Source organism: Fragaria vesca, linkage group LG6 (assembly GCF_000184155.1).
Source record: "Fragaria vesca subsp. vesca linkage group LG6, FraVesHawaii_1.0, whole genome shotgun sequence".
Lineage (NCBI taxonomy): Eukaryota > Viridiplantae > Streptophyta > Magnoliopsida > Rosales > Rosaceae > Fragaria > Fragaria vesca.
The window spans coordinates 37,054,158-37,067,555 of NC_020496.1; the positions used below are offsets into that span (position 1 = coordinate 37,054,158).

General features: G+C 37.5%; 2 protein-coding genes across 2 annotated transcripts; both read left to right on the forward strand.

Annotated features, from left to right (window-relative positions):
• Positions 1-1,838: 1,838 nt before the first annotated feature.
• LOC101294392 lies at positions 1,839-6,666 on the forward strand. The gene is made up of 14 exons (XM_004306297.1): positions 1,839-1,939; positions 2,423-2,567; positions 2,697-2,764; positions 2,868-2,921; positions 3,033-3,116; positions 3,212-3,300; positions 3,850-3,930; positions 4,528-4,658; positions 4,878-4,919; positions 5,007-5,083; positions 5,159-5,294; positions 5,383-5,464; positions 5,932-6,004; positions 6,147-6,666. Exons 1-14 carry the CDS (start codon positions 1,839-1,841, stop codon positions 6,313-6,315), a joined length of 1,332 nt encoding a protein of 443 aa, XP_004306345.1. The 3' UTR covers positions 6,316-6,666.
• A 263-nt stretch (positions 6,667-6,929) lies between these two features.
• LOC101295548 (protease Do-like 1, chloroplastic-like) lies at positions 6,930-10,380 on the forward strand. Its single transcript, XM_004304574.1, has 8 exons — positions 6,930-7,372; positions 7,456-7,578; positions 8,164-8,335; positions 8,851-8,888; positions 9,131-9,329; positions 9,439-9,591; positions 9,741-9,875; positions 9,999-10,380. Exons 1-8 carry the CDS (start codon positions 6,945-6,947, stop codon positions 10,074-10,076), a joined length of 1,326 nt encoding a protein of 441 aa, XP_004304622.1. The 5' UTR covers positions 6,930-6,944; the 3' UTR covers positions 10,077-10,380.
• Positions 10,381-13,398: the final 3,018 nt, after the last annotated feature.

The window sequence follows — 13,398 nt, forward strand, 5'->3', positions numbered from 1 at the left end:
TAGAAAAATAGGTGATTTTTATGAGAGAGATTGACCTCCCATGCTATTACAAGTCTTTGCTTCAATCGAGCAAGTGGTTCTTTCATTTACCTCGCAACTTCAAAAGTGTGTCGGATTACTCATAGTTTATATGAACAATTGATTTTGAAAAGTTGTTTTACATGGTCTTCTTCATACATTTCATAATTTCACTTAAATGATCGTACTCCGTTTTTTTATTTCAAGTTCACATGTCTTACACATTACATTGTTCATCTATTCATTACTCATTTGGTAATCGAAGTATTTAGGTCTAAGAACATTCCATTACAAGAATAAGAAGTTCACACAAACACCAAGTAATTGTCCATAGTAGACAGTACGCATTGTTTTGCATATTTGGTGATGAAAATAATCCCGTAAGTAGGTAAAGTTTGTTATTGCTGGACTGATTTATGATGGCTGATTGGAATGAACTTGTCCATTCAAAAGCTGAGGAGGCGGTTCCAAATTCCAAGCTGGTCAAAAGGGGCTATAGCTAGGAAAGGAGTACACATTTTCGTGGTATATTCATGAGAATTTTGAGCCACTAGAGCATAATCTTGAAAAAGTGATCATGGATTGGCCACCCAGAGTCCAAAAAGGGAATAAAACCAATCTGGGGTAGGGTCTCATTCTCTGATTCTGGTTGAGACTGATCCATGCATTCGCAAAGAGAACCTTAGTCCAACTGGCCAAGTAGGTTCTTGAATAGCATTACTGGTGAGACGTGAGATATGATCGAGTTGTGAGGAAACCAAGTCAAATTGAAATACTACATGCGTATGAAGTCTCTTGTACGTTCTCCTAGCTTGCTATGACTTCACGGGCAAGACATCTCCAAGAGTTTTAAGGCACCTTCTTTGAGGTTTGTAGGGAGGGAGTGTTAGGGGGTTCTCATTTCGAACTAGGAAAATGTTTTGTTAGGGACATCGCTGTCGTGACAAAGCGACAATTGAACGGGAGTGGAAGAAAAACATTTCAGTTCATTCTTTGGATGTAGAACTTTGACCATCCAAGAAATTAGTAGGGTAGAATGTTAATTTTCTTTATATCAGCATGCAAATATATCGATCATTATCAAAAGTCAAGTATGAAAATACGTAGTTCATAGTAGATTAACTCCAACTTAACACGACATAACTACATGTAGTCATGCAGTAAAAATCGAGATCTTTGTATTGTTTGTTGGCATCTTCCAAAGGTGTACACGGTAGATTTATAAGTCTACAAGTGCTTTATAATTCCGGTTTTCAGTCTCCTCAATGTCCTCATCTTGCTCTCGAGTTTGATACCTTGATTGTTGTCACTGATATGGTTAGGGACGAGTATGATTGTATGTAGAAAGTATGTTATTATGAGAGATAAAGAATATGTTTCATCTCTTTATTTCTAAATACGAAGAACTTCGCCCATCAAAATATAATTATGTAACGCGTTTATTAGTTAAAACCGTTTTTTATTCTCTACTTTTCGTGTTTGGATTGATTATGTGCCACACTTGTTGTCCGAGTAATTATAACTGACGTGTTAATCTAAAGGCACCCTAATCTAAATTGCGTTTAATACTATTCAAGAAAATATTTGGGCAATATGTGAGGAACTCGTGGTCACGAAGATGGATGAGAGTGTGCCACCTAGACCCGCCACGTAGGCACACCTTTTGGGAGAGTGTTGAAATCGTCTCGGCCTGTATAAAACATTTCAGGCGCGGTTTTCGCTTCCTCCTGTTAACACACACAGCTCTCTCTCTCTCTCTCTCTCTTCCCTTAGAAACCCTAGAAATTTTCACGCCGGAGAGTTCAGAGCGATACAGAACCATGGGGAACGTATTGGGGGATTTCTTCGGCAAGCAGCCGCCGCCGCCTATGGTGCTCGTCCCGCCGCTCTTCGATTATCCTCCTCTCGCCGCTCGCACCAGGTTTTGCCCTAACTTGAACCTCGTTCGTTCTTAATCGTATGCGTTGTACTATTTGCCGTATCAAATTCTGCATTGCTCAATTGGATGAAGCTAGATTGATTAGGCTGTTCGTCGTTGAATCTTGAATTAGATTCGTGATGATTCTCTTAATGATTTCATTGTTAAGCTAGATTATGGATTAGCTATGTTAGGTAATTAGATGAATAATATCGGAATCTGAGAACTGTAATAATTAGCTATGTAAATGTATGAAAAACTCATGAAATTTAGTAGTTACTGATTTATGATAAACGAAGAAGCGACAGTGGCATAATTGAGAAAGTGAAGGCTTCATTGGCCGGCTTGAATGTGTGTAAAGTATAATCAAAACGATAGAGTCGAGTGAGAGTAAGTAATGGAGGTGAAGATGATATTGTATACGGTTAGTTGACATATGCATTGTTGATCAAAGTAAAGTTAATGAGTAACTTTGTTTCGACGCAGGATGTTGGAGTCGTCATATGACTTGTTGTTTGGGAAGCTTGCTTTGGAAGGTCTGTTTCAGGATTACTTTGAACAAGCAAGGCATTTCAACACAATGATCATGTTAAAGCCGATTGATGACCCTCATGTGGATTTAGTTGCAACGGTATCTTTAAGAAACTGTCTTTTAACTCTTACTGTTGTGTATACTTATCATTGCACCTTTCCAGCACTTTAATAGTTCCAAGTCTTTCCTTTTTTTTTTTTTTTTTTTTTTTTTCTGGAACATGTTTAGCTCTCTGGTCCGCTTGATCACAAACCTGAGGAGACCATTAATGGGAATGCATTTTTCCGCTGGCAAAGGTACTGTTGTATTAGTTAATGTTCCCAATTATTACATCAAGTTGCTCTTTTTAGACTGTTATGTCGTAGCTAAAACTTTATTAATGTTTATTTTGTTGACCAGTGATGTTCATGATCCTCACACATTCGTGGACCTCTTCGTATCAAACTCAGATCCGTAAGGACCGTTTTTTTTTTGAAGTAAACGAGATTCATTTTGCCACATTGTTTTTATGGTTGAGCAATTGTTGTTCATTGACACACTGCCATACTTTTATGTCACTTTCAGGGTTTTGCAGATGAGGGCATGTGCTTACTACCCAAAATATGGATTTGGAGCATTTGGTGTTTTCCCACTGCTGCTCAAACAAAGGTTCATTCATACTGGAAAACCAACTTGTAAATATTCTAAGTGATCTTGGGTGTACTCCCTAATGAATTGTATATTGACAAATCTCAATACTCCAGTAGAATAACATCTGAGGACTTTGGTGTTATGGGATTGAGATACGGGTCAGCAAACTTATCTATTGGAGCCACAGTCATGCCTTTCTCTGGTATGTAACCTGACCTTCCGTTTTATGAGGTTTCTTCCCTTGTGAGTTATAGTTTCCTACATTGCTGTATTCTCACACACACAAGCACACAAATACTTAGAGGTCTGACATGGGAGTGATTCCTTCTTGGGGTGGGGCTGGAAGGAGTTAATCCTTTATTTTCTCTGACTTCGAGTAAAACAGCTTTAGATCATCTTATTTTATCAATGTTGCTGGTTCGTCCTTACAGTTAGTAGCCATGAATGTGCATGGGAAAACATTGGAAAATTGAAACTTTGTTGGTAAACTCTTTTTTGGGTGTGAACATTGTGGTTATGAATGTAGCTATTCAATTTTTCTGGTTCGTCTTTACAGTTAGTAGCTATGAATGTACATGAGACAACATTAGAAAAGTGAAACTTTGTTGGTAAATTCTTTTTTGGGTATGAACGTTGTGGTTAACCTCTATTGTATAATCATCTTTTGTTTTTGCATCATCTGGCTTTTAGATAGGAGGGAACTCTATGGTAGCATTTTGCATTACTATGTATTAATTATTCTGTTTCACAGTGAAAGATGATTTGCCAAGAAAGGCGTGGTTGGTGATGAAGATGGGTAGTCTAACTGCAGGTGTGCAGTATGAGCCAGAATGTAAGTCACCAAGTTACTTTTTGTTTGAGTTCAGTTTTGTCAATTGTGTTGCTTATTCAATTCTTCAAAAGATCTTGGCTATGGCCAGATTAACTGGTTTCAGTCTTACCAGTAAAAACTGGCTGGATAAGCTTAACCTGCAAATCATGTTATGATGCAATTAGCATGGGGTGCATGTTAGACCTCTGCAATGGACATGTTTTATGATTTTTCACATTCTTTGTGATGCTAAGTATCAATCTTCTATTCTGAAACTCATGGTTATCATGCATTTTCTGAAAATCCCACGACTATAATGCTAGAGTTTGAGACTGGCTGCACATGAGTGTTCGGGAAATGAATTGTGGTTTTGCGATATGACAACCCTTTTCAGTAGAAAATATTAGCAGATAATAAGACCATGAATAGTGTGATGTTTAATCTAGAACTAGTTTTCAATTATTCAGTGCCACGAGTTGTTTTCTTCAAGTAATAGATAAGGATCTTAAATTCTTAATGCAATTTAATTGAAGATGAAACTATTCTTAATGCAATTTAATTGAAGATGAAACTATTTGTTATTTATATATATATAATTTTTTTTTTAAATTTTTCAAGTTGGGAGCAAAGATGGACAAAAATACAAAGACGTGAAGAATTGGAGTGGTGCAATTGGGTATGGAGTGGGATCAGATAGTCCTTTGAGTCCATCGTTCAATTTTGGTCTCGAGCTTTCGAGAAGTAATCAGGTTTGTTTCTGTTTAGTTTTATCCATTCAGACTGATTCAAGTCCAATATATTTGCATATCCTAGCCTGCATACAATTGTAAATGTAGCACCTTTAAAAGTTCAAGCTAATTATTGCACATACATGTGGTTGTATTCCTACACTAGTTACTGTTGGTCACGATTGGTATTGTGTTATACACTATTCGGTGGATCTCAAACACTTACTTTTACAACTGTAGTTCATTGCCTCATTCTATCAACATGTGGTGGTCCAAAGACGGGTATGAGTCTATCAACAATGGTTTTTTGAAATTCTTTTAGTCAACATCTATGGCATTTATTAGCTTTGTACTGCACGAATGCTACAGGTGAAAAATCCCCTCGAAGAGAATCAAATTGTTGGGATTACGAATTATATCGATTTTGGCTTTGAATTACAATCAAGGTATATCATTAGATACATATTCAAAAGCTAATAGAAATCGTGGGTGACTGATTATTTTATGATGCTGGTTTGTAGGCTTGATAGGTTTGATGATACCAAATCATCAGACGATGAATCAAACTCAAACAGAGTACCAGATCCTAAGAATATACCAGATTCCACCTTTCAAGTAGCTGCATCTTGGCAAGCCAATAAGAACTGTTTGCTGAAGGTACCCTATCTGATTCAATCTTATGCTTGTGATATTGGAGCATATCAAGATCATGAAACCTGTGCTCGTTTCCTATTCATTCCTGCAGGGAAAGGTGGGCCCTCTCAGCTCATCGCTAGCATTCGCATTCAAATCATGGTGGAAACCTTCTTTCACGTTCAGCATTTCAGGTATGTTTATATGTTAGAATTTGTGAGATTCATCAGACCTATTATCACCTAAGTGAAGAGTTAATTCACTTAATTGAGTACCAGGATTGCTATGCTATACAAACAGATCTATGAGCATAAACATGGACATTGTTTGTCTGGCATGCCATGGGTTGTAAGGCAGTGACAGCGAGAACAAATTCATCTATTTTGGGGGTCATATGATGGGACTAATTACTCTCTAGCTTTAATAGCCATACATATTCTAAATGGTGCGAGTTTTCTCAAGTAATTATATCTGGGGTTCCAATGATAATTTCATATTTAGCTATAGGGAATATGCAGTTTCCGTGCACACCCTTTTTGACCCTCTTTGACATCTGAAGGACCATTGTATATGACTTGGATTTGGGTCTGAATGACGCTTCTATTTCTCTGCTAAGTTCTGGACCCCTTTTGACATATGATCCTTTTGTGTATGCGTGCAGCTGTCCGAGATCACGTTTTTGGAAATACAGCTTATGGTTTTGGCATTCGTGTTGAGAATATCAGACAAGCCAGGTTCACATATTTTTTCTTATTGTTCAGTTCTGTTTTTCTTTCCTTCTCTCTTTTACTTTCAGAGATGAATGATATTTTAATGGACTCTTCATTTTGAGGTCATTCTTCTGATGGTCCATTTGTTCTTTTTGATCGATTTCAGCTACGAAAGAGCCGATCCAAATTTTGTAATGTTGACACCAACTAAGGAGCACCTGGCACAAGGTATTGCATGGGAAGCTGGGAAACGACCGATGCTAGAGTCAAATATAAATGCTGGAAACTTTGATGGCGTACCAATGGAATTAAGACCCTTGCGAAAGATTCTGTAACTTCGTCTCGTGAATGGCTTATTCACAGAAGTCTATGGAGTTGCAACTAATCAAATGCTCAAAGACAGGATTTTTTTCACAAATGGAAATTTCCACCGAGCATTTTAAAGCCATGTTCTCAATACATAGGGATACAATCATGAGTTTTCTGAATATGGTGATCCTTCTGGATTACTCTCAGGAGAGTCTAATCTAATGAAATTGTTCTTTAACTGCATCGGTAGCTTTCACAGGTGAAAAATCGTTCACTTTTCACCCATTGTAATTTTCCTTTTTACATCATTACATCATGTACCAAATCCGATTTAGAATTGTCGATTAGGATAAGACTTCTGGTGTGGGTTTTTATAAGCAGCATGAAATTTCCTGAGAAGGGAGTGCAGCATTGGACTTGTCAGTTCTTTGGCTCTAGGGAAAAGTTCCCTTTCAAATAGTACTATAGTAGTTAGTTACAAAGGACATAACGGTTAACTGTGAAAGAAACTTAATATTTATTTATAATAATTAGAAAGGTATATACTTCGCTACAATACAATCTAGAATCCACCATTGCTTTCTTGTAATATGAATACTTGGATATAAGTAATCAAAGCTAGTCAATCCCAACTGTGCAACAGCTCATCCATGCCATGGCTGCTTCTTCTCTGATCTCCACAACCTTCCACTTCTCTTCTCCATTGTTCCCTCCTCACCCCTCCCCAATCCGAAAGCTCACCATTCTTTCCCTCCACAAACTCCCAACCCCATCTTCTTCAAATCTCAAAACCCTCAAACGGTCTGTGTTCCCCTACTGCCCTCCATGTCTCAACAAGCTTCTCCTCACCACCACCACCACCACCACCACCAAGAACAATCCATTCTTGTTTGCTCTCGACTCGTTGCTCATTCTCTGCACTTCTCTAGCTCTGGCCTTGTCCCTGTTCGTCACCGACGTTGACTCGGCGTCTGCGTTTGTAGTCACGCCGCAGAAGAAGCTCCAGACGGATGAGCTCGCTACGGTGCGGCTGTTCCAGGAGAACACTCCCTCTGTGGTTTACATCACCAATCTCGCCGCCAAGTAACTAAATGGTGTCTGATTTGGTTTCTGATTACTTGACAGTTTAGTGGAGTGCTTTTGAATGGGGTGAGTGTGTTTTGTAGGCAGGATGCGTTTACTTTGGACGTGTTTGAGGTGCCGCAGGGGTCTGGTTCGGGGTTTGTGTGGGATAAACAAGGCAACATTGTCACCAATTATCATGTCATTCGCGGCGCGTCTGATCTCAGGTTCGTTTCATTCCAATTCTTGTTCCATTAAGCCAGTGGAATTTCGCGTTTTGATACATTTTGAAACTCATGTATTGCTAAGGGGTGAAAAAGTGTGGCAAAGATGTATGAGTTATCTATGCTTTTGTACTTCTGTTTGAAGAAGTTTGTTGCAATCTGTAGGCTACAGGTTAGCTAGGTTGTGAATTGTAGGAAATGTAGTTCATGTGATAAGTAAACGTACACTTCATTTTAGTATACTTAAAAGAGGCTGCAGTGTAGAATATATACATGGTTATTTTGTTATTGCGTTTGCCATCTGTGGAATCTAGTTGAAGTGTGTGGTGCTTAGGAACTCTATGTTCTACTAATTTTTAGGTTTCTTTGTATTTGGTGGTTTCATCATCCCAAAATGGTACTATGCAACTCTTCTTAAAGGCTGTTGAGTGCAATTTTATGTTTCTCCTGTCATGTGTGGGACGTCTTTTCTTTGCTAATTAAGCAAAGCTTTCTATTTGGTGGGGATTTCATTTTGTAGTCCTCTTCTTTTGCTGTGAAATGGCACCTCTCATGGTTTGCATCTAAAGATATGCTAGTTGTTTCCAGGGTCACTCTTGCTGACCAGTCAACTTTTGATGCAAAAGTCGTGGGATTTGACCAAGATAAGGATGTTGCGGTTTTACATGTTGATGCACCCAAGGACAAACTAAGGCCTATACCGGTTGGTGTCTCTGCAGACTTGCTAGTTGGTCAGAAAGTTTTTGCTATTGGCAATCCTGTAAGTTTGATATTACTTCATAATTGCTTCATCCTTGCATTATTGCTGTTACTTCTTAATACATTAGACATATCTTACGTGACCAAATCTGTGATTTACTATGTTCCAATTGTATATCACTTAATGCATGCTGTAAGATACTAGACCAGTATATCACAAAATTGTCCACGAATTACATATTCATACCAAGTGACTTGCTAACCTATTCATTTCAAACTCATAATGTATTGATTCCTTATCTCTGGAGAATGTATGGGAAGTTGAATGTATTATTTGTACACATCTTTTCTGTTAGAAGCAAAGAAGACCATCCCTCTAGAATTGCTTTTGCTATAGCAGGGTTTTGCCAGGCTTTATAGTTGGGTAGAAATGTTGTTGACTTGAACAAGCATTATATTTGCATGATCCTACTACACTCTTTAACTGGTTTTGAAGGCTCTGATCATTACATCTTACTAGATGGTTACACAGTTTTACTCAACTGAGACGTTTATTTCCTTGTGTGTAACTTACAGTTTGGACTTGACCATACCCTTACAACTGGTGTTATCAGGTAAAAAGTTTGATATCTATTTCTGTTAGAAAGAAGACCATTTTTCTATCTGTATTTGATTCTTTCACTCTTGAGTCATGCACAACTAAATGAAATTTAAGCTTCATATTTAGAAGGCAGCTAGTTTTTCTTAGATGATTGCTTTGTATCGTTTTAGCTCTTGTGATTTTTGTTTTTCTTTTCTATGAACTTTCTGTCCACAGTATGTATTTGCTTAACATAGTTCCTTTCCTATAAAATAGTGGACTACGCAGAGAAATCAGTTCGGCTGCAACTGGCCGTCCAATCCAAGATGTTATACAGACAGACGCTGCCATTAACCCCGGTAATAGTGGAGGGCCACTTCTAGACAGTTCAGGGAGCCTTATTGGGATAAATACTGCAATATATTCTCCATCTGGTGCATCATCTGGTGTTGGGTTTTCTATTCCAGTTGATACTGTGAGTAGACATCAATGAGATTTCTCACTAATAATCCTTCAATTTTTTCATGTGGGAGATAACACTTCTGACACTCTCTTTCCTTTATTTTTTAAACAAAAATATTCAGGTAAATGGCATTGTTGACCAGTTGGTCAAATTCGGGAAGGTCACTAGACCTATTTTAGGAATTAAGTTTGCACCTGATCAATCTGTTGAGCAGTTGGGGGTCAGTGGAGTGCTTGTCCTAGATGCACCAGCAAATGGTCCAGCTGGAAAAGCGGTATTTCTTGCCCCGTCTCTTTTTCCTTGAGTTTCATGTGCTAAAGAAATTGATTTCCACTTTCGAGTTAACATGATTCTAGAATAATGGTATGAAAATACGCTGTTGTGCTTCCATTGAGGTAGAACTCATGAGCCTCCAATATGCAGGGACTCCTACCGACAAAGCGTGATTCTTATGGCAGACTCATATTGGGTGACATCATAACTTCTGTGAATGGAAAAAAAGTCACAAATGGCAGCGACCTGTATAGAATTCTTGACCAATGTAACGTAGGGGATAAGGTATAGTCTTCTGTTTCATGGCCTTGTTCCTTACTGTTTCCAAATTAAATACCCTGCAAACATTTATAGATCTATTCTAGTAAACCGCATCTTTCAATAATGTACTGCTTTGAACTTGATCAGGTGATTGTCGAGGTGTTGCGTGGTGATCAGAAAGAAAAAATCCCTGTTGTTCTTGAACCAAAGGCAGACGAGTCATGACTTACCAAATGGTTGGGCTTGCGTATTGCCATACATCAGATGGATTGTCATTTGTTCTTAATGTATACTAGCTTGATGATAAGTGTTCTCTTGTACATAATTGACCTGTTGTAATTACCCCTTATGCTTTGTATGTAGTTCAATGCATATGATGTAGAACAAGAACGTGCACAAAAGCAGTGCCGCTCCTTTTATGACATTGACACTTCGGATGTCAAAAAATTACATGTGGATTGGTCTTTGTTTTCCTTAAGGAGAATCCCAGAGGAAAATGTATGCATAGCTCAAAAGACTACATAAAATTAGCAAAATATGTGAAAGCAACACTGGTCCTAAGAAAGAAGCAGGAGAAAGAAGCAGGGCCGGTCCTGAAGGATCGAAGGCCTAGTGCGAAATAGAATCTGGGCCCCTTATATTAAATTTTTTATTAAAAAAATATTTAGGTTTGAAACCTATTAGTAGTCTTTATTTTGTTTTTCTAAAAATACATCTTAATTAAGATAATAAATATGATTAGTTACTATAAAAAAAGCCAATGAAAAGTAAAAAATAAACTATGAGATATGTTAAATATAAAAATATGAAGATAATAAACATCTCTCTGTGTAGTTGGGATGGTTGGGTTACTTGCATTTTATTTGACCAACCATCTATTATCTTGAATTTTTGGTTACGTTATCAAATTGGGTAGTTGGAAAATGACGAAATTGTTCTGGGACATTTGGTTTTCTTGGAAAATTGGGGCCAAGTTAGAAAATAACAAATTTTTTCTGGCCCTTTGGTTTTCTTAGAAGGCTGGCTTGATGTGCTCGTTGGTCTGGGCCTAGTGCGGTCGCACGGACCGCACTGGGTTAGGGCCGGGCTTGGAAAGAAGTTGATCTTACGTGGATTGCCTCTCTTCGCACAATTCCTCCTATTGCTGCTGCTTATGTGGATTGTCCGTGCTTGCCTATGAAAGTCTACCTTCCCACACCCATATTCCTCTTGGTCACTCCCTTTCTTGATCATGAAGTCTATTTGAGCTTATTCGCTTTTCCTTTTCTTGATTAGGAAAAGTCAGTGTAGTTATATTGTTGTGTGGCTAATTTCTTGATTAAGCATGTCAAAATTTGTGTCTAAGATGTTTTTGTTTCCTAAACCATTTGCTTGTGTGCTTATTGACACTAAATTTCTAGATATCATCCTCTCTCAAATTAGGAATATAAGATCTTTTCTTAATTATGTAGAATATTTTGTACCAATATTTTCCTAGAGTTACTTTCCTATTGCATGGATTTTGTGTCACTATAAATAAATACTCATTGAAGAGAAAAAATCATCTAAAAAATTTCTACGGCAATCAGTTAAAAGCCGTCCAAGACCTACTCTCAATTCTTTTAAACCCAACCGTGCTTATTCTACAGTTGTTTCTTCTAAACTCACTTTAGAGGATCTAAAATACTCTTCCCAGATAGATTTAAAACAAAGGTTATAGAAAAAAAACGTTATGGAAAATGTCTATTGAAGAATAAAGGATGGCGTCCCTGCAGGTTTCTTGGCTTTGCATGAGATTAATATGATCAATTGTAAAGCTAGATTACCGCAACATGCTTACAATCCTTTAGTGCACAATACTTATATCAAAGAATACAAACAGTTCTTTGCAGCATTATTTGGAAGTGCGATGAACTACTCCACCATTGACAATATTTAGACCTCAAGACGTAGTTTACTTCTAAAAAGATCACAAGGTACGTACTATTTTTTCAACCTTTATTTTTTCATAGTTAACATCTATTATAATTTTAATCAGTGTTATTTACTTTTTGTAGGGAGCATCTTATCTTATTGGGTTTGCACCCATTTTTCTTACATCATGAAGCTGCTAGGAGATATGTTCCTTTCGCGCTTAACACAAACTACATAACTTAAATTGTAAACCAATCTGATATCTTGTTGAAACACATTATAGAGACGGTATGACACGTGGAAAGATATATATAGGTAAGAAAAGTTGACATTGAAAAAGTGATTCATAGACTTGATGATGATGTTTACAAAGATGCGATTATGTCTATGTATACAGACTATCAAGCAAAAGTCATACCAAATAGAACAACAAACGACATGTCTCATAGGAGCTGGTGTCCAATAGAGAATGACGATGTCGTAGATGAACTAATTTTTTTCTCAAATATGTATACATACATAAAAAAGTATATGAAGGTATTCAAGGTAAGAACATGCATGGTTGTAATATCTTCAATTAATTGATCCAACAAATATTTGAATTTTTTTGTTTCTAACATGTATTGTTTGCAAATTGATACTTGAAGATTTCTATCCAGTCGTATGCTAAGCGTTTTGAAAAGTGTCTATCGGCTACCGAAATGTTTTTGTGTTATTGGATGTATCAAGAACCTCCAAGTGAATCGAAGATTTTCCGAGTGATATAATTAACTTAGAGTTTGTTGAAACCCTGAGGTACATCACCGATTCCTATTGTCTTTGTTTTCTTTTGGTTTTAATTTCGACTATTATACTTATGAACGCATTGATCATTACAAAGAGCATAATCATACACATATGCATTGACACGACCCACCCCGAATTTCACCCTGAAACCCAGAGTAAGTCGTGCGGGGACCACCTCCAAGGAAAATTTACTGAAAAGATTAAGCAAATCTCCCTTGCAGATGGACAACCCTAACTCGAAAATTTCATAATACACTCTTAATTTAACACTTCTGAACATCACATAATATACAAGAATTCTAAAGTATTCAGAGCTACTAAACACAAGCGGAAGCAAGAAAACACGAGTAGGTTGAACAGGTAACCTACTGGCGAAAACTTGCAGAAATGCGGGTGACTATGCCTCTTCTCCTACTAGATCCAACCCGAACTCTGCAGACTGGGCAATTTAAAACGAATGGCCCAGGGGAAAACATTTAATAACGTTAGAGTGAGTGGACAAAAATAAATTAATAATAAAATATTTATGTTTCCCCAAATTAATTTCTAAAGAAAAATCGAATGCATGCCGCAAGCGATAAAACCTTTATCCCATAAAATATCGAGCCTCTCAGACTCTATAATATATGTATGTATTTACACACGTCCATACTCCCTATATAAATTCATGGGTCTATATAGGGCTACTACGCTCGCGTCCAACGCTCACGTCACGCCTTAATGCGGTGCTACACTACGCCATTAAGGTGGACAGACGGGTGTATAAATATGTGCCCATACCCCTACTATGATTAACACTCATATAGGCTACTACGCTTACGTCCAACGCTCACTCACATCATAATGCGGCTATATGTTACGCCATTAA

Coding starts and splice junctions, on each gene's coding strand:
- LOC101295548 (XM_004304574.1), top strand. CDS start 6,945: ATGGCTGCTTCTTCTCTGATCTCCACAACCTTCCACTTCTCTTCTCCA. Junction 9,330..9,438: donor TTTCTATTCCAGTTGATACT/GTGAGTAGACAT, acceptor AAAAATATTCAG/GTAAATGGCATTGTTGACCA. Junction 9,876..9,998: donor AATGTAACGTAGGGGATAAG/GTATAGTCTTCT, acceptor GAACTTGATCAG/GTGATTGTCGAGGTGTTGCG.
- LOC101294392 (XM_004306297.1), top strand. CDS start 1,839: ATGGGGAACGTATTGGGGGATTTCTTCGGCAAGCAGCCGCCGCCGCCT. Junction 2,765..2,867: donor GCATTTTTCCGCTGGCAAAG/GTACTGTTGTAT, acceptor TTTGTTGACCAG/TGATGTTCATGATCCTCACA. Junction 3,301..3,849: donor CACAGTCATGCCTTTCTCTG/GTATGTAACCTG, acceptor TCTGTTTCACAG/TGAAAGATGATTTGCCAAGA.